The sequence below is a fragment of the Lates calcarifer genome, linkage group LG11 (genome assembly GCF_001640805.2).
Source record: "Lates calcarifer isolate ASB-BC8 linkage group LG11, TLL_Latcal_v3, whole genome shotgun sequence".
NCBI classification, from domain to species: domain Eukaryota; kingdom Metazoa; phylum Chordata; class Actinopteri; family Centropomidae; genus Lates; species Lates calcarifer.
In genome coordinates this window covers 21,697,481-21,717,510 of record NC_066843.1, presented here as the reverse complement: position 1 = coordinate 21,717,510, position 20,030 = coordinate 21,697,481, and the positions used below count along the sequence as shown (strand labels likewise).

The following is a 20,030-nucleotide window of genomic DNA, read 5'->3' as shown; positions in this document are numbered from 1 at the left end:
CAGCACAGATGAAAATTGGCGTGTGTGCGTCCGTTGTCTGTGTGTGCGTGTGTGTGTGTGTGTGTGTGTGTCCAGCATATTTAGTGATTAGTGAGCTTGGCTGCTGAAGGTTCAGGATGTTGTCGCCTTGGGACTGTGGCGTTCAAGGTTCAAGTGAGGCCTGGCAGACACAGGACGGGCCTCTGGACGGGTGTTTGGTGTGATGCGTCTTTACAGTTGGGTTTTTACTGCTTGAATGATTTTGTAGATAGTCAGTTGTTAACGCTATTTTGCATGAAATTTAGCTCAAATTGTGCACAAAAAATTTGCAAAGTGTGGCGGAGGGTGAAAACTTTCTGCAAGAATTGGATTTGGATGAGCTCAGACCCACAGGGCTTGTGAACTACTGCGCTTGCAGACTTCAGGACTCAGAGTTCAGAGTTCGGCAGTTCACAGTTGATGCCATATGAGCTTATACCATCAGATACAAATTTGCATATGAAATATGATTCACAATAAACTCACTACAGTAACTAGCACACATATCTGTGTTCTAACTGCTGCCCCAGCACAAGGCTGAAGGTTTCTAAACCTTTGGCCCGTGTGACTCTCATGGTTTCCCACCCCAGCTAAGGCATCTGCGCGACAGTTTGGTACATGACTACATAGTTAACTCCGTCTGGTTTCGATGACGAGTATGAGGAACTTTATTATTATTTTTTTTTCGTTATTATCTGTTTTACTCCAAGTTACAAACAAATACAAAAAGCTCATTGGCAGGAAGCTTACAGGCCTTACAGGACGGTAGCCATTTCCCTTACATGCGTGTACACACACACACTCTCTCTCTCTCTCTCTCACACACACACACTGCGACTACAAATAGTGAACTGGGTACATTTAAAAATGTCAGTATCTATATACATCCTTTCTGGAACATAGATCCAATAATTACAATAATAATAACAATAATATACAGTTACATTTTTTTCGAATAATAGAGCTATACACAACATAATGGGTGGATACGGAGAGGCCGGCAGGGCTGATTTGTTTTTACACTTACACACACACACACACACACACACACACACACATACACACGCACATACACTCATACCTTCCCTGCATCCTCAATTAAAATGGGAGCAGATTTGAATGAAAAGTAACTGGGGGGGGGGGGGGGGGGGCATGTTGGCTATACACTTGTTACTGGCAGTAAATAACTTACAATAAGAGCTCACATGCTAACTTTTCTAGAAAGCACTTTGTCAATTACAAAACATCGCACTTGACACATAAGACGATATTTAGACCTCAAACAACAGGTAGGTAGCGAGGTTGCAAGGTAGGACGTAGGTAGAAATGTTAGGTAGCATATTCATCCTCGACTCCTCTTTTCCGGACAACTATTTTCAAAACGACGAGAACATATAAGAACACTAAGTTATTGTTGTTGTTTTTTTTTTTCTTTTACAAGAGCAGGTACCACAGTCATTTTTTAAATTGCCCTAAAACACCAAAGACCAACATGCCGAACAAATAAAAAGTGCTGCGCTGTTGTACAGTACTCGGTTGATAATAGGAAGTGTTTTTGAAATCTAGATCTGGAATCTGTTTGTGATAGACACATTTCTTCATCACGTCTTCTTCTTTTGCTCCATTCTCTTCTTCATTTTTTTCTACTGTTCTGTCTCTTAGTTTCCTCCTGGGAAGCCTGTGCCTTTCCAAACAAATGGACGGATGGATTTTTAAAATGGGTTTTAATTTTTATGGTTGGAAGGCGCTACCGGCAGCGGCGAGGCTCATGCTTTTCAGTTTGTTGTCCTTCTTCCACTTCATCCTCCGGTTCTGGAACCAGATCTTGATCTGCCGCTCCGTGAGGCAGAGCGCGTGCGCAATCTCGATCCGCCGCCGCCGCGTGAGGTACCGGTTGAAGTGGAACTCCTTCTCCAGCTCGAGGGTCTGGTACCGGGTGTACGCGGTCCGCGCCCGTTTCCCGTCAGGACCCGTCATATCTGAGGGTTTGGAGCGGACAAAAGGCAGACGTGATATAAACGGGGTGATTATCTAGAAAGGCACACAAACACCGGCCAGAGAAAACACCATCAACACCTCACAAACACCTACACTATAACAGAACCAAGTATACTCAGTTGGATCAGCGCCACTCTGACGGAACATAATGTCTCACAAAGACACACACACACACACACACACACACACAGTACAGAGGACAGATTTCAGCCACAGTTTTATCGGAATCAGCGGCAGTCTTTCTTGACACATTTTATTTCTGCCATTTCCACTCCACAGCCTGTGCTAAAAAATGCTTTTATTTGTCATTTAACTATTTTCTTTCTTAACCACCCCTCACCACCGTTACCCTCTCTGTATTCCCACTTTTCACTCTGTCTCGCTCCCTTCAGGTTTTTATTGCCCCGTCCTCTGCCTCACCTCCCTAATAAAGTTCCCACACGTAAAAACGCTTCACTTGTCAAAGGAGCAACAGCTTCCAAAGCCTTCCTGGCCTTTCTTTCTTTTTTCTCCTTCTTTTATCCCCCCCCCTCCTCCTCCTCCTTACCCGGCCCTGTCTGTGCTCCTCAGCCCTGTTGGGCTTTACTCGGCTCGCCTCTCTCTCTGACAGATTTATGACGCTTTTGTGGAATTTTCTGAAATAAAAAAAAGAGGGAGAAAAGGCAGAGAGGGCAACCCTCCGGCGTCCCGGGCTTCTACAGGGAGGGAAATGTAGAACGAATTGCGCCCTGATGCACTGAGAAAACACGCTTATACCTCACTTCAGATGGTTAACCAGAGGGTGCCAGCTGTCCTGTTCAGTAACTTTCTGATTTCCAAATAAAAAATAAATAAATAAAAAACAAAACAAAACGCACAACTCTGTATCTGCATCAAAACAAAACGTGAACATTTGGTGTTTTTCTGGGAGATTCACACACCTCACTGACTGATTTTAACAGTCATATGAAAATATTAAATTGACGCCATGGAAAAGGCTTGTTGTGAACCGTGGCTAATTGTGTGCTGTTCAGCTATTATCAAGCAGCCAGTGTACTCAGATCATGTGAAAGCAGCAATAAGTCTGCTGAATCTTTAGCTGGTACACAAAGAAGCTCAGGGCACCGTGGCTCCCCATGTAGCTTCCTCAGCAACTTAACTGTCACCAACCCCATGTGTCCAAACATTTAGGCTAGACTACAATCTATCGAGCCAGCATTGTGAATACCATCTCCCTGGAACATCTATGATACGGAGCTGACAAGCTGTAAACACGAGAGCAGCATGTACCATGGCTAATGTGCAGCTTTCTCATCCAGGGGAATATCTGTGGTGACTGAGCCTCGCTGCCCGTCGTGCTGCCCGCGGCTGATCCCGCCGCGCCGCCCTCCTGTTTCTGCACGGGCTGCGTGTGTCCGGTCCTGGAGGGCGCGTTGCTGCCGTGTCCAGCGTCCGGGTTGTGGTGCAACTCGTCGTTCTCTGGCGACGCGTCTTCCAGCTCCGTGAAGCGCTGCGCCGTCCCGCCGCCGCCGCCGCCACCGGAGGAGTTGGTCGACAGGTTTGAAGAGCTGAGATTACCGTTTCCTGGTTGCTCCGACCGGGGAGACGAGCTCTGGGCACCCAGCTTGGTGTCTCCACCGCCGGGTGACAAGAGCGAGTCTGCCGCGGAGGCAAGGGAGCAGCTGGACGGCTGTCTGAAGCCCCTCTCCGGGGCCGGGGAGCCGAAGCCCCGGGAGTCCCCGACGACTGATCCGCCCCCGAAGTGTCCTCCGGCGTTGGCGGCGCTGCTGCTCCCCCCTCCCCGGTTGGTGACCGTCAGGTCCATGCCATTGTAGCTGTAGCCATAAGAGCCCGTCGCATGGTGCATGGTGGCGGAGGAAGAGTCCCTGTACGTCCCGCCGTTCATTGCGCCGCTGCTGGCTCCATAATTTAGCAGTTGATAGTCGGGGCCATTTGGGTAGCGCCCCGAGAACGAGTTTACAAAGTAAGAGCTCATTTAGGTTGTTTTAGAGAGTTGCAGGCTTACAGTTAAGTACTAAGGGGCGCTTGATTTGTTAGATTTCTCTTGGTCGTTATAACGCGGGTACTTTCAACGATTTATGATGTATTAGTGAATTATGGCGTTGCACTGTACTTCGTTTTTAGCTATGTATGCGCCGTCCAAATATGGGGGTGGGGTGGCGTGTGTGTGTGTGTTGGATGTAGGGGTGTGTGTGTGTGATGGGGGAGGTGAGGGGTGAGGGAGGAGAGAGAGAAACAGAGAGGGAGGAGGTGCAGTCACGTGCTTTTGTTGACCAGTCGTAAATTCTCGCCGATGACTTTGGAGAGGTAATTCATGCTCTGAGGTTTCTAATGATGAAGGGATGGGCGGGGGAAGCTGCCCCCCCCCCGCCTCTCTCTCAACCTTTATTCTGCTGCTGGAGGTGCCGGGGGTGAGCTCAGAGCGCCACCTACTGTAAACATAATTTATTGCACTGATGAAGACAGAGAAAGTGGACTCCAAAAGAGTCTGAAGGAGCTGTTATAAAATATGCTGTCCCCTCCTCTCTCTCTCTCTCTCTCTCTCTCTCTCTCTCTCTCTCTCTCTCTCTCTCTCTCCCACTGCACGTGTCTCATCTCTCGGGTCTGTTAATTGACCTTTGTTTAGGATGGAAATTAGCAACCACATACCATAAAATACACTGCTAATAATGGAATATTTTAAACGGCAACCAAACGAATAATAACAGCTACTCATTCTGTCTTCAACAACAACGACAACAAATTATTATTATTATTATTGTTGTTGTTGTTGTTGTTTAAATATTTTATTGTCATTAAAAAAATGAAATATTAATGATGTGTCAGACGTCACAAATGTGCGCAAAAACGTTACTGCGCCATTAAAAAGATACAGTGCAATGACTTATTATTTAGGCTGCTGGTGTTTTACATTGTTCCCTCTTTGCTGATATTATAACCATGCCTACTGCACACACACACACACACACACACACACATACAAACACTGCTACACTGACTAAAACTTAACCATGACTTTAACTAAAATAACTTCTTTGGCCTACAGTTGTGCTTCTTTCTTTCTTTCTTTCTTTCTTTCTTTTTCATTCTGTCCATCTGTCTCTCTCATCTTCCCTCCCTCCCTCTTTCTCCCTGTAGCCTCCCTTCCAGCTGCAGAGGAATGGTAAACCTGATCTGTGACGTCCAAACTGGATGGAAAGCTAATGATTTATGATTTGTTGATTCCCGGGTTGGGATGCATTTCAGCCAGGGAGCCTCTGTGTGTCTGAGTGTGCGCGTGTTATTGTAGTAGGCCTCAGTGTGCACTCTGGTGTGCATATTTCATTGTGACTCTGACACACACACACACACACACACACACACACATACATGCACACAGGCTGGAATATGGGGCAGATGAAGAATTCCAGATTTTTGTGTGTGAAATGATACAAATGAATGCACTCTGTGGGGAAATGTGTGTGTATATAAAAGTGCTCCTGCATGTGTTTGTAGCTACAGGCCACATTTCAGACACTCAGCTGTTTGCACACCAAGCATCAGCAAAAGAAACCAGCAGTTGGAATGGAAATCATTTTGAATATTCCAAAATAAGCGAGCAGATACAAAATGCTGCAAGAGGCTGGAAATCCACAAAACAGATATCAGATTTATTATTTGTTTTGATATCAATACTAAATCAGCCGACCGTTGGCCTGAAGGCAGACTGAAAGGGGCTTAAAAGCACAGAACCCAAACTGTGCCAGGAATGCTGGGACAGACAGGAGGAGGCACTGACCCAGTTGGCACACACTTCTGAACATACTCCCCTCATTATATATATAGATTTCCACCATCCCACTGAATATTTGTACCATGAAACAACTCGCTGCCCGTTTAGATCCAAACAAATTCCACGCTTTCAGATAAGAGAGGTCAGCAACTCTGATTTTTTTTTTTAGATTTTTACCATAAAATACAAAATGGAGAAACTACAGAGCATCTAACTCTTGAGTTGGATATAATTTCAGAGTCTGTGTATCAAATCCTATATCAGTTCCACTCTCCCTGGATCTTTCCTCTTTTTTGCTGTCATTATAATGTTTCCTTAGCTCCCCAGTTTGCTTGATGGAGCCACACAATCTGCGTCTACTCAGACTGTTCATGGATAAAAGCCCTTACTACACAGCAGATTTTTTATTTTATTTTTTAAAGTAATATAAATGTGGCCATAAGTCATTGTAATCTATAGAACACTTAAATTACAATATCAAGCTGTGCCCTGATGTTAAAATGTTGTGAAGATGCCTGAGTTTGAGAGATTTCCATATTCTAACTGCAGTTAAAATGATACAGATTTTGTTTAGTTTGTGGTCAAAAAGCTGTTTAACACTCAGCAGCTTTTTAAAACTCCTGAAAACTTTAAAACACTTTAAAATGTGGCTGAAGTGAACAATATCAATCACAGACTAAATAAAGAGCTGTAATACTCGTTGACCAAAATATGAAAAGCACTGAACTGTTGTACTCTCCCAGACAGTGTGTGTATTTAGTGCATGTTGGTCGGTAAAACGAGCCATCTAAGCCTCAGTGAAACCATTTCTACTGTGTTTAACATAGAACATCTGCCAGCATAGTTCACCTAACAGCAGACATTCTCTCTGCAGAAAACGAATCAGTAACTCTGGCATGGTCAGAGCCAGAGAGGACGTCTATACAATAACTAGACAAGTCAAATCAAATCCTCTGCCTGTTACACTGCTTAAACTTTACCAAATGATATTTCAATCAGAACATATGAGCCAATTTCTGTTATTAAACTGAACCTCACTGCAAAACACCAGTGACCATAGTTTATTGCACTGAAATAAACCATATTTAATTTAAACCTACTGCCTCTCACACTTTTACTGGCAAATTTACTATGTCTAATCCAGCTCAGTATAGTCAGTACGACAGGGAAATAACATTGAAGGTGCTGGCAGTTTACAGCAGGTGTTGGCTTCTCCACATGCTATTACATTGCATGGCAATGAACACATGCAGAAAATACACAAAGGTTTATGATATAAGAGTATTATAACAGGATGTTTTAACATTACAATAACATTTAATCTAATTATGGTATTTTCAATTAGTAGACATTATTGATATAGGGTTTGTATGTGAGTTAACTGCGAGTATAACACACAAAGTACAACGTGGTAGTCATACCAACTGTTTATTTATGTGCTGATGCTAATGCTGTTATTATGGTTTGTGTGTGTCAGCATTGCTGATCATTTTCAAGAGATAAGATAATATAGTAAGCGTTTTGTGTTCAGCCTGTGCATCAGTGAAACCCAAGCTCGCGCTGCTGCTGCTGCTGCTGCTGCGGGGATATGGACCTCGCGCGCCGGTCACTCAGAGGACAACCAGAGTTCAAAGGGTCACGAGGACATTGTCCACTTTGTCTGGGTGAAGTGTGTGTGTATATGTGTGACGTGTCTGGCTGGCCGGGCTCGTGGACACATCAACTTTCTCTCCCTCGGTCTGGTCATCAATTAGTTCAGCCCACTATCAGCAGCAGCTCGCGCCCCTTGCCGCGTCCCCTTCCGCACCGCCGCTTGCACTTACGCTGCCCCGGCCTCGCTCTCGCCTCGCGCGCCGTAAATATGTGCATGCCTGTTTCACATTCACAAGTGAGAGGCTAAAAGGTTTATGAGCCTGGAGCGCGGAAGTAACTAACCCTCTAAATCATAAATATAATATTAATGTTTGAGTGTTGACTTTTGATCTAGAGCTGAAGTGCCTCTGCACGTGAAGGTTTGAATAAATTAATTCACCATTTATCAACCAGCGACAACAAAAACAGAACTTCTATCCAATCATTTCTTAACATTTTATTGAACATTTCCCATAGGTAGTATACGTAATTACTTGACAAAAACACTAACATAAACAAACAATGTAAAAATCCATAAAATATACACTTTCCTGAACGATTTAGGTAGTTTGGCGAATAACATCAGTAGGTTAACACCCCCTCCCTCACGCCCTGTCTACACTGGAAAAGTAAAACAGCTCGAAAGGTTAAATTACCCCCACCCGCAATTCCATTATTTTCACCCTACACGGTGATTTTTCCTTTGCTTATTTCTATACAGTTTAAATATGAACACCGTATGATATACATACACTTCTCAGAGAGCTCCTCCTCGCTCCGTCGCTGTGTGTATGAACTCGTTTGCACGTATAATTGAAAGTATGATACACACAACACGTTTAGAAATAAAATAAAATAAATTTTGGTTGGGGGTGGGGGTGAGGAGGGGGTAACCCGAAGTCGAGTTCTTAAGCTTCAAAGCAAGTGCCTGACAGATAGGAAGTAGCTACATTTGAACGAAAATAAGTACAATAAGAAGTTAGGAGGTTTTATTGGAATGCAACAAGAAATTGTGTCTTAAACAGGTCGTCTCCGTTAGGTTACTTATTTACTGTATTTTTTAAACACAATGCCACAGACTGCATCAGCCCCTTTCTATGTTGCTATTTCTCTTTTTTTCACCCCGTTTCTTCAAACCATCTGCTCTCTCCTCTGCGGTTCCTTCTAAAGAGTCTGTCACACATTTTCCCCTAATTTTCAGACCAGACAGAGGCAAATACAGCCTGTAGTTGGATATAATTTTTTTTAGGTAGGTAGCGATATAAGAGGGATCAAAAAGAATTCTATGCTCCCTCTTTCTCTCCTCATCCCTCCTCAGGTAAAAAAAAAGAAAAGGCTACTTTTCCCAGAGTTTTCACAGCAGACAAACGTCTGTAGGAACAGGGACAGGGACAGGGAGGGATTAACCAGCTTGTCTTTTCATCCATCCTCCTCTTCCTCTTTTATGTTTCTTACATCAGTTTATTTCTGTTTTTCCCTCCTCTCTCAGTCCGTCCGTTTCTCCTCTTCCTCTGCACCGTTCACCGTGGAGGAAGAGGAGGAGGATGAGGAAGAAGAGGAGTTGATCAGCTTGTTCTCCTTCTTCCACTTCATCCTCCGGTTCTGGAACCAGATCTTGATCTGCCGCTCCGTGAGGCAGAGCGCGTGCGCGATCTCGATCCGCCGCCGCCGCGTGAGGTACCGGTTGAAGTGGAACTCCTTCTCCAGCTCGAGGGTCTGGTAGCGCGTGTACGTCTGCCGGCCGCGCCTCCCGGGGCTACCGAAAGTTCCTGAGAGAGAAGGACAGAGAGACAGAGGAGGTTACACTTTAACCAAACCAGCAAAACACACAGACTCTACCTGGTGACACAGAGCGAGGGAGTCACCCTCTGGCTGCCTTATTGTCCTATTCTATTCTATTCTATTCTATTCTATTTCCAATTACGCTGTAACTTTACCGAAAATCAGATTTTATTCGGGTTGTTCATATCATTTCGTCGCGCTCCCCACGCACCAATTGACAATCAAAAAAAAAAAAAAAAGTTAGGATTTAATCCATGTATCAGCCCTTGGTCAAACTGTGTCCTCGGTGTCCTGTGCGCTTTCTTGCATTCAGCTGTTTCAGTTATAATCTGTTTATAACCTGATGTTAGTAAAATTTCACTGAAGTGTTTGGGATTTTTTGTGTAACCAAAAGATAACAACACTTATTGATTTAAGTGTGTGTGTGAGAAAGAGTGTGTGTGTGTGTGTATGTGAGCGCGGGCGTGTGTATGAGAAAATTGCGTATTAATATCTTAATATCGTTGCTGGTGAATAGCATAATAATAATAATAATAATATATAATATTAATAATAATAATAGTAGTAGTTGTAAGCACAGTGAGGACAGTATATCCACAGGGTATTCCCCCGGTGAGGATCAGCTTCCAGGGTTTTAGTCTCCACTCATCCGCACTAACAGTATTTTGGCCCCCAGTGGTAAACAAATCGCCATGTTGTCAGTTTAGCAGCTTCAGCTTCTGTATCGATCTGAAAGACAGAGCCTGTATGGAAACCTGAGGCTGCTCAGGGCACATATCTAAATCAAAATATCCATAAATAAAAAAAAAAAACTCAGCTAAACCGGATTACGGAGGAGCATTCGGGGTTTCTTTGCCACTCTGTTCTCTCTCCAGCTGCCATCTTCAATTGTCATTTATAGCCCGCGTTGGGTTTTTATTCCTTATATCTTTCTTTACGGCGGAGCCTGTTTCCACCTCATCTGTCATAACTCGGAATGTCCTGCAGGGCTTTGTACAACAGTAGCCGTGCACTATCCAACATTATTCATTTTACTCTCAACAGGCCGTTTTCTGTGTTAAACAAAGACACTCGGCTTTGCAGAGCACAGTGACTTTACACTTCATTTTGCACACAACAGTACAGAACAGGACCGACCGGTATTTATTTTGGCGAGTCAAATAAATCAAATGATTTCCCCAGTAAGCTGTCCCTGCGTGTCTCACTTTCACTCCGAACTTGGCAGCGTTAGCAGCTCTGATTGTAGCTTTAATATCTAATCTGCTCGGTGAAGAATACACAGCGCATAACGCTGTCCACCGTGCAGGGTTAACGGTGCAGGCTCCACGTGAGATAACGGAAGAAAAGTTGTGATAAAAAAAAAAAAAAGCAGCTGGAGCTGTGACACCGCTCTACATTTATCTGCAGCAGGATATTAACAGTTTGTGAAAAGAAGTGAAGGTGATTTTTCTTTCTGTGTCAGCTGGTGAGGGATTTTTTTTAAATGTATTTTATTTATTTATGTATTTTTATTTTTGATCAGCAGACAGGAAACCCGGAAGGACATTTACAGTGAAAAACTGAAATGAAAACATTGGTACAGAGTCAGTTAAACAGACACCTCAGTGGTAGGCTTAGACTAGAGAGTGCATGCATTTAGTTTCTCTGCTATCTTTCCCTCTATCTGCTCCATGTTTTCACCCACAACACTCTCTGACAGGCTTCTCCGCTCTAACTTTCTTCCCCCTGTTCGGTAGCAGCGTCGGTCAGCAGGTCACATACAGTAACAGGAGCTACAACCCAAACAAACCCGTTTTATGACGGATAATAAAATACCGAGCACATGACTGACTGACAGGCCAACAAACGGGGATCATAAAGCAGCTACTGGGAGAGGAGGAGGAGGAAACAGAAAGGGAAGACAGCGCAGGGGCTGACAGCGGAAACAAACGTCAGTTTTATGACGGGGATCATAAAATATGCAAGAAAGAGGAGAAGAGGAGGAAGGAGAAGACACTCACCGTTGCACGCGTTCATCCGCTGCATCCACGGATAAATGGGGGCTGACGCCGCTTGCTTGTCGTCCATAGTTTCACCGAACAGCCCCTTCCCACTCAGCCCCGCGCATTCCGCTTTACGGTGCATGCCATCCTGGCTCAGCGCGAGCTGGTGTTCCTCTAGGCTGCACGGGTGCTCCTTGTCCCGGTAGAAAGTCGTGGCCGCCGCTGCAGCCGCCGCCGCCGCCGCTGCCGTGGCGTAGTCGCAGGCACCGGCTCCGGTTCCACCTCCTACACCGACCCCCGCTGCTGCCGCCGCCGCCGCGGCCCGGTGCCCGCCGTACGCTCCGTTGGCCGCCTGCTGATAGTAGGTGGACGCCGGGTACGATTTGTCCTGGTGCACGCCGCCACCGCTCGCGCCGTATGCCACAGCCGCGGCAGCGGTAACGGCTGCTGCCCCCGGGTAGTGCCTGAGCGGGTGGTCGGCGGCGTATCCCGACGAGTAGAGCGGGATCTGACCCAGGAACGACTCTGCCGCCTGGCCACCTCCACCCGTTCCCGGTAGCGTCACCGGGAAAGAGGAGTTGACAAAATAGGAACTCATCGGGAGAAAGTATGAGACGAGGAAAAAGACGAGAAGAGGAGAAGAGGAGAGGAGAAGAGGAGAGGGGAGGACAGGAGGGCACGAAACAAACACAACAACAACGTTCACGCGATGAAGAAGAAGGAGGAGTAGAAGGAGGCTAACGGCTAACGGCTAACGGTTCTCCCTCCCGTCCTCCTACCTCTGCCTTCCCCTGCCTGCACTTTATGATTTGTTGTGTTTTATAGCCGACAGTCCGACGGGCTGCTGCTATCACTTAGTTTATCACAGATTGGGAGGAGGGGGGTGAGGAGGCTGGGGGTGAGACGGGAGGGGTGGGGGGGTATCTGGGTGGCTGAGTGCCAGTGTGGGACAGAGAGAGAGAGGACGGGGAAGAACAAGAGAGAGAGTGTGTGCGTGTGTGTGTGTGCGTTTGTGTGCGGAGAAGACGGGATGGGGTGACGAGGGATGTTAGGTGGGGAGGAAAAGACCAGCTGACCTCAGACTGACCAATGGGGAGCTTCTGTGTCTGGTATTCGTTCGCCCCGAGAGGAAGAGATGGGGGGGGGATAGAACACCCCCCCCACCTCCACCCCTACTCCTTTCCTATTTCCCTTCTTCAATCTCCCGCTCCCTTTCTCTCTTTCTAATTCTCATTCAATCTCTCTTTCTAATCTTCCTCCGGTTCCCGGTGAGATTGCGCAATCACATCGGAATCCTCCGCGCGTTAAATTGATTCTTTCTCTCCCCGTGTGTCTTCCTCCGTCTGTTGTTAGACCCATAAAAAAGCCAGCAGCTCTCACACATACACGCACGCGCGCCCTCCCTGAGAGACATAGAGAAAGAGAGGGCGGTGGTGGTGGTGGTGGTGGGGGGCGGGTTTGCTTCTGCACCACCAGAGGCAACCGAATAATAAAACATATTCCCGGTGCTTTGCAGATAATACCGACCGCGTTAAAATGAATTTGGCGAGCATAAATCAGTACCGGAAACGCGCACGACTCATGTGTGATCCCGTGTGTGTGTGTGTGTGTGCAGCCGGGATGTGAGTTAGCCTACAATATAATGTGGGCTATACAGGTCTATAATTGAGGTGTTTGTGCATTTGTAATTGGTATATTTGGGTTTGCGGGTAGATTTATGTCCCCAGTCAATGTGTGTGTCCTGTTCTGAGGCTTCCACTGACTTCTTCTTCATCGTGCTTCTTTTCTCCACTGGATGAGTCATTGATAATCTGGAGGGGATTTTCCTGGGCATAATCCGATAGCTGTTAATGTTTTATTGATTTAAAATAACCCGGGTGACGCTGCTCTGTCTCGTGTCCTGCTCCGTGAATGGTATACTGTTTTAGGTCCAGGCTGGGCTGTCCTGTGGAAAATCCAACTCAAGTGTTCCAGGAGTTTTCTGCAGGAGCCGGTTCTTTTTGATCACCGTGTGCAGTGAATTATTTAGTCTGTCCTCTGACACTGATTAGGCTGAAATGTATAGAGAGAAGAAGAAAAGAAACAATCTTGAAGTTTCCCTCTTTTTTTTTTGCCGTCTTCTTGACACTGATTATAGCCTCGCGCCTGAAACCTTTCCCATCATGGTCATATATTCAGTGAAATATAGTCAAACAGCTTACAGTTAGCCTAAATGATACACGCTGCAGTCTTACGGAGAAAAAAAAAACGTACTTTTCCATATATCACACGTTGTAGCGCATCCGACAATTCAGGAAAAAGATTATTCTGAATCATTATTGATAATATTAATGCTAATGATAACAACAACTTGCAACTAAATAACAAAACTTAAAAATTAAATAAAACGGTACAAGTCAAACTAAATATAAAAAAGTTTAAATTAATGAAAATCTGGAAAAAATCTCAAGCATCTGATTAATTTTTGTTTTTATAAATAACTGATCATTGAAAGACAAATATTGAGTTGATTAAAAAAATAATAATCGTCAATATTTCACGTTTTAATTTTAATTTAACTACACGAATACTATAATAAAATAATTTCAATAATAATATATGGAGAACTGCATTTTATGGCTAAATTCTTATCATAAACGTGTTATTAGATTATTGTAATGTAACTGTGGCTGCTACTCGCACAACAGACACAAGAATTTTCTCAAATAAGTAATGAATAAAACCAAACCGTGTAGTAACAGTGGAGCTAGCTACACACACACACACACACACACACACACACACACACACACACACACACACACACACTATTACTACTAATACTACTATCCCACTACTAATTTTGTACTTTAGACTTTCAGACATTTTAAAGCAAGCTCACCACTGACCCTCTCTCCTCTTTCTCTCCCCCCTCTTCTGACCCGGCCTGCTTTTCATTCGCACTTACAAACGGAGTATGTGTCGCTGAGGTCGTAAAATAATCGCGGCCATAAATAAGTCTCCCTCTTTGTGTCTTTCTCTGTGTTTCCCCTACAGGCTCTGACTTGTCTGCATGGCCAAACTGCAGACAGTCCGACTGACAAATAGAGACAAAGACTCTATTTTTACTTTTACTTCACTCTCCATTGCTCCGTGTCTTCTCTCTTGTTTTCAAAGTAACAGAGCAGAGAGACGCATAAGTTTAATCCCTTTCTGTGCAGGATCACACAGACAGATGGGGAATCTCTTTTTAACTTTCATTTTGACCTCTCCCTCTCCCTCTCTTTCTCTCCCTATCGCTCTCCCCCTCTCTCTTTCTATCTCCCTCTCTCCCTCTCCCTCTCCTCTCTCTCCCTCTTTGGCAGGACGCTCCGTTTCCTCTCCGCTTTGTGGGAACGGGAAGCAGCAGCATTGTGTTGGACCTGACTGTGGTTTAATCATTAATGAGAACTAACAGTCGGGGCAGGACAGACATGGCCTACAGCCTGGGACACACACAGGACGGTAATACTATTATTATATATATATACAGCCTTTCTGTATTAGCACGGTCTTAACGTGTTTGTGGTTTTGGCATACTATGAACGGAACCCGCTCCGCAGCCTGGAGGGTAAAAACGACTCTCTGAGAGAGGACTAGCACAGTTAGATTTATCCAGTGTAGCAATTAGAACCAACACCAGTGTGTTGACACAGTAGGTTAATAACTGAGCTGCGTTTGTGTGATACAAGATTGGATTGATATGCTGTGAAGAACCAACGTGTTGAATTGAATGGTATCACACAGTGTAAATTAATGGCAGGCGTAGCAGGTGAAATCTGAGTGTTTCTATCAAATGCTGCATCGAGAAGTTTGCAACACCTAATAAGTAAGTCAGCTATGAAGGCTGAGCTGTTACTGATAATTTTAGCCCAACCTGCATGTATATGCAATTGAATTAGATAACACATGTTAAAAATATCCTATATGACCGACAGATTTAACTTGATGACAGGTGCAGGCTAATAACATTAGGCCTAAGTAATAGCACATGAAATTCTATTCAAACATACACACACTTTACGAGTCATTACAATAAAATACAGCATGGAATATAAGCATGGTAACTTAAAGTAGAATTATGACATGTTTTAAAAACACGTGACATAAAACTACAGGGTAGTACACCTAGAGCCTATGTCTTGGCTATGGCTCACAGATAAGCTACCTGATGTTATGAAATTATTTCTTATCATTCCTGAACACAGTTGCTAAAGCTACATATGCTAGGAGAAGCTAAATATTAGCCTCAGTATTAGCCCCACTATAATAAAACTGAGTTACAAGGCTAATGTGACCAACTGCATTATTCAATCGGACGTGAAGGCAGCAATATCATGTGACCGCCCTGAAATATTTATACTGTCCATGCTAACCGCATGTGCAGCCCTGTTGTACTGAGCGGGTTGTCTGTCGTTGCAGGTGTTGCATTTTGGGAGAACTGAAGGCAAATCTCACCAAATGGCAGAAAAAAAAGGAAGACTCGGGACCGGAAACGGAGACTGGAAAGTGTGAGACAAAGCGCGTCTGGTTGGAAGAAACAGATTATTATGTTAGAGAGAGTGAAGACGAGAAACACAACCTAAAGAAACAGACGAACAGAAGAACACGGCTTAAAGGGAAACGGTCTCTCTATTTACGGGTTCCATAGGTTACTGTGGTTTAACCAGGCTTGAACCTTACTGCTTGCCGTAGCTAAATATTGAGAGAAACAGGCATCAGTTGCTGTGCAGCTGGCCCCGACTGAAACTTTAAAGGCGATTTCTTTTATCCTTTATGTTCAGGTTATTCAAACCAACACAGGCCCACATATAGTCTATGACCAATGCAATCAACAGGCTGCTTTAAAGAACTCAGATACTTTTTATTGACATTAGGTTACATTTTTGCAAACTATGAGAATAAAATGAGAACAATAACTATGTAAATATAATAATAATATGAGAATAAAAAACTACAACTAAACATCAACAACTTCACTTTTACTACTAGTAGTAATAAATTAAAGTTCAGACGGCTGAAAGCTAAAACCAAAACAGGATAATATGTCTCTCATTAGAGACACCACCAGTGAGACAATAGAAATAATAATAACCTCCATCATGTGTAAGATATTCTATAAGATTTTCAACGGCAACAGAATGATCGTTACGGGGAGGTTTTTCATAACGGACAGGCCTGTGCGTTTTAAGCCTGCACTGTCGTGTGCAGTAAATCAGACTGGTGTAGCTGTGATTGAGCCGCAGTGTAAACAGTTGAGAGCTGCTAAAGGAACTCCAGGAATCTGAGAAACTTCAGAGATTATCGACAATTAAAGCTGAAGGAGTGAGACTGCCGCTTTATAGCTTTATGGCTCTTTTGTACCGTGTGTGTGTGTGTGAGAGAGAGAGAGACAGAGAGAGGGAGAGAGAGGGAGAGACAGAAAGAGGGGAGACCTCGAGACTTTTATGGTTTTATGACCATTTATGACTCCTTGTAAAGTCCGAGGAATGGTGACGAACTGAAAAACAGGCCCGCAGCAAACAGCAGATAAACAAATATACTGTGCTGAACACAAGGAGCACACACACACACACACACACACACACACACACACACACACACACTGTACAGTTCATCTGCGGTTCATTTTAGCCTCGGCAATGCTCAAGCCGCCTGCATTTCACACAGCGTTATTAACAAGTATTGTGAAATAATTAGACTAACTGTCTATGAAATTAAACCTTCTCTATTTATTCTATCGACTAACGGAACTTGTTTAAGCGTTGCAGAGAGAAAATGAAACCAGAAAATTTGTCAAATATTCCTTCACCGTCTGACAGAAGAGCAGGGATTGTTACTGCAGTTCTATTTTCAAAATATTATGATTTTTCTTTTTATCAATAAAAGTATATTTCCTACATGTTTTGGAATTTCGATATAAACCCATTAATGTATTTTGTATTATTTAAAATTAGTAACCCGTCAGACCCATTTAGAAATACAACAGTAGGCTACGTAAAAGAAAATACATTCAGAAAAACGGACAGTCTTATGGAATGATCACTGGGTGGTCGAAAAGTTTATTAAAGATATAAGGTTTATTTATTGATTTGAGCTTTTTGATAAGCTAGTATTAGTATTTAGTTTAACTTCCCTCGGCTACAGTGATGTAGGTGTTTATGTAGGGCTCGGTATACTGCGTAGGAAACGTGCATGTGTGTGCGCGCGCTGACCGACCCCTGCGCGAGTTAATGACAAACTGGAAGAAAATGCCTGACCAGTGTTTTTTGGTTTTAATGTATTTATCGTTTCCAGGCAGCACGAGCCGGCTGACTGTGTCCTTCACGGCACCGTGAGCTCGTGCTGTAGGTCAGTTCATCGGACTGTTACCGGTGGGCGCGAGCCCTCGGCCACAGAAGGGCCCCGGGATGAGTTAAAAATTAACGCACGGATGAATGCAGCATCACGGGGAGGGCCACTTGTTTTAGTCTAAGTTTCTGCTAAATAACAAGAGGCGGACACGCGCACAAGCAAGTGCACGTCATCAGAAACGTAAGTTATTAAACCTATTTTAGTCCAAATGTGTTATTGTATCAAAGCCATTAAACATTAAACACAACCAGTTGTTATTGCAATAAAAATAAAAATAATGATAAAATCAAGTGGAAATAAAATACACATCTGATGTCATCATATTATATTACTATTTGTTGTCTGACTATATATATATATATATATAGATAGGCCTACGTTTCAGTTGCTAATGAATGTTTTTATGTCTTTACCTCTGAGCCTACAATTACCAAAGTGAGAAGACACTTTGCATGAATACGGTGATGCATTTGCAGCATAATAATAATGTGGAATTCCTCTCTGATACCACCGTCCTGATAATCATAATCTCACTACACAGAAAATCCAATCGAGGTGTTTGGATGTGGAGAAGAAATAGATGGGAGGGGGGGAATATTGATTTTCCATCTGATCTTAATGTGCTGAAGTTGATTTTGAATGCCGGATTAAAGTCAGATGATGCTGGGGTCATAAATTAAACACAGCACCGTGGATTACTGCCTCCCCCCCCACCTTCCCTCCACAAGGGTCTTTCAAATGATCACACGCACAAATGAACACACCCACACCTGAGTGCATATATTTGGGGGGTTGCACAGCAGATCTGCAGATGAGCGCCAGTAAAGATGATGAAGTCACAGAGCAAGGACGAGTTATTAGTTTACACACACACACACACACACACACACACACACACGTTGCTTTGTTGCTTTATCGAAACAACGACCCTGACCAAATTTTGCATCCCAAGCTTCTGTTTCCTTGGGCACAACGCGCACGGGCGCGAGCGCGCGCACGCACACAAGCACACAACCAATTTAGGCGCGCTTGTGTGTTCTTGTGCACACAAGGCTTCGACCATGCATCATTCCCCACAGTGTAACAGCAGCCAGGCCTAGGCTTAGAGAGAGAGAGAGAGAGAGAGAGAGGAGAGAGAGAGAGAGAGAGAGAGCAGCGTCTCTCTCTCTCTTTCCATGCCACAAATCTGTCTTTGTCTAGGTTTACATCAAAGAGAGACAGAGGGGAGCCGACAACCACGAGACAAAAGACAAAATGTGCTCCTCACACATATAAACACGCTCACACTCGAGCTGCCTGCTCAGCTTTAAATCCGAAGAGGACAACAAAGTCAAGTCGCGGGCACATTGTGAGTTTGTGAACAACTGATACAACACAAAGCACACACACATTCACACACATACACACACAAGTGGCCAGCAGCACATCGAAACTACGATGAACAAATTATTAGCAGGAAACATAGCATGTGTGTGTAAGAGTCACTGACGAGTGGGCATTATCATGAGAACGAAATATGAGTGTGTGTGTGTGTGTGTGTGTGTTGTGTTTATGTGGGCATGTTTGCTACTATTTTAGACGTGACGCTAGATGGCACCAAAGTGTTTTGCAGGAGCGCACTGGGGCTTTCAGGGAGGCTCATTGTCGAGCACCTCCGCCGAACAGCAGCAAGGTCCCGGCTGTGTGTCGGTGCATCCACCGCTCCTCCATAACCCGGGAAACCAGGAAGAGAGAGAATCAGTCCCCTACACGTCATCTATTAACACATTACAGTGTTTATATCTGATGTTGTTTTCAGGGTCAATTAATACATTTATATTTCAACAGCCTCCAGACGGTAAACTCGTGACTCAGTATGGCTGGTATATGATATACAGATTGCCTGCATGTGATGGATTGGTTGATCTTTGCTGATAGTATAAATGTGGCGTACAAATACATGTTTATATAAATAAACGTATAAATATGATCTTGACTTAAGCTCCTTGTTGATGCACACACAGCACACACTGTTAATACTAACACTGCTGCTACAGATCATAAAGAAGACAGAATTACTGCTTCTGTCAGAACTGGGCAGCAATGAAAAATATAATATGAATAAGTATGAGATTATTATAATAAATTATTAAATTATCATATAATTCAATATGGTAAATATCTATATTAACAAAATAGTAGTATATACTAGCAGCAAAAAGAGCGATAGTAAATGAGGGCAATAGATTAGATTTATATTATTTATAAATATAGATTTGATATTTAATAAGACTGTGCAGGCGTTACAGTGTGTTTCTTGGGTCTTCTCTTTTACACACATGATCTTATACGTTTTAATTAAACATGAGCCAGTTCAGCGGAGACATGTTTATATCGTGGTAACGAAGTGAGCAACCGGTTTATTAACATTAAATTCATCAAACACAGGCGACGTTTTCATAAGACCGGGCTGTTTTGTTTGGTGACAGCGTTGC

The 20,030-nt window shown here is 43.9% G+C and overlaps 3 protein-coding genes and 1 long non-coding RNA gene across 6 annotated transcripts in view; 1 reads left to right on the top strand and 3 right to left on the bottom strand.

Annotated features, from left to right (window-relative positions):
- hoxb3a (homeobox B3a) overlaps positions 1-20,030 on the bottom strand; it is a 91,622-nt gene that overhangs the window by 67,824 nt on the left and 3,768 nt on the right. The window lies entirely within an intron of this gene.
- hoxb5a (homeobox B5a) lies at positions 660-4,204 on the bottom strand. Its single transcript, XM_018698431.2, has 2 exons — positions 3,286-4,204; positions 660-1,997 (listed from the first exon to the last, which is right to left on the bottom strand). Exons 1-2 carry the CDS (start codon positions 3,989-3,991, stop codon positions 1,750-1,752), a joined length of 954 nt encoding a protein of 317 aa, XP_018553947.1. The 5' UTR covers positions 3,992-4,204; the 3' UTR covers positions 660-1,749.
- Positions 7,863-11,992, bottom strand: hoxb6a (homeobox B6a). The gene is made up of 2 exons (XM_018698432.2): positions 11,203-11,992; positions 7,863-9,189 (listed from the first exon to the last, which is right to left on the bottom strand). Exons 1-2 carry the CDS (start codon positions 11,780-11,782, stop codon positions 8,906-8,908), a joined length of 864 nt encoding a protein of 287 aa, XP_018553948.1. The 5' UTR covers positions 11,783-11,992; the 3' UTR covers positions 7,863-8,905.
- Positions 12,191-16,538, top strand: LOC108898533 (uncharacterized). The gene is made up of 2 exons (XR_001963450.2): positions 12,191-14,667; positions 15,625-16,538. It is a non-coding gene; the product is annotated as an uncharacterized LOC108898533 (long non-coding RNA).

What these genes read in the sequence shown, in the direction of transcription:
- hoxb5a (XM_018698431.2), bottom strand. Translation starts at nt 3,991, where the DNA reads ATGAGCTCTTACTTTGTAAACTCGTTCTCGGGGCGCTACCCAAATGGC. An exon ending in AAAGCTGCACATTAGCCATG is followed by an intron (nt 1,998 to 3,285) that starts GTACATGCTGCT and finishes CCAAACCCTCAG; the next exon opens with ATATGACGGGTCCTGACGGG.
- hoxb6a (XM_018698432.2), bottom strand. Translation starts at nt 11,782, where the DNA reads ATGAGTTCCTATTTTGTCAACTCCTCTTTCCCGGTGACGCTACCGGGA. An exon ending in GCGGATGAACGCGTGCAACG is followed by an intron (nt 9,190 to 11,202) that starts GTGAGTGTCTTC and finishes CTTCTCTCTCAG; the next exon opens with GAACTTTCGGTAGCCCCGGG.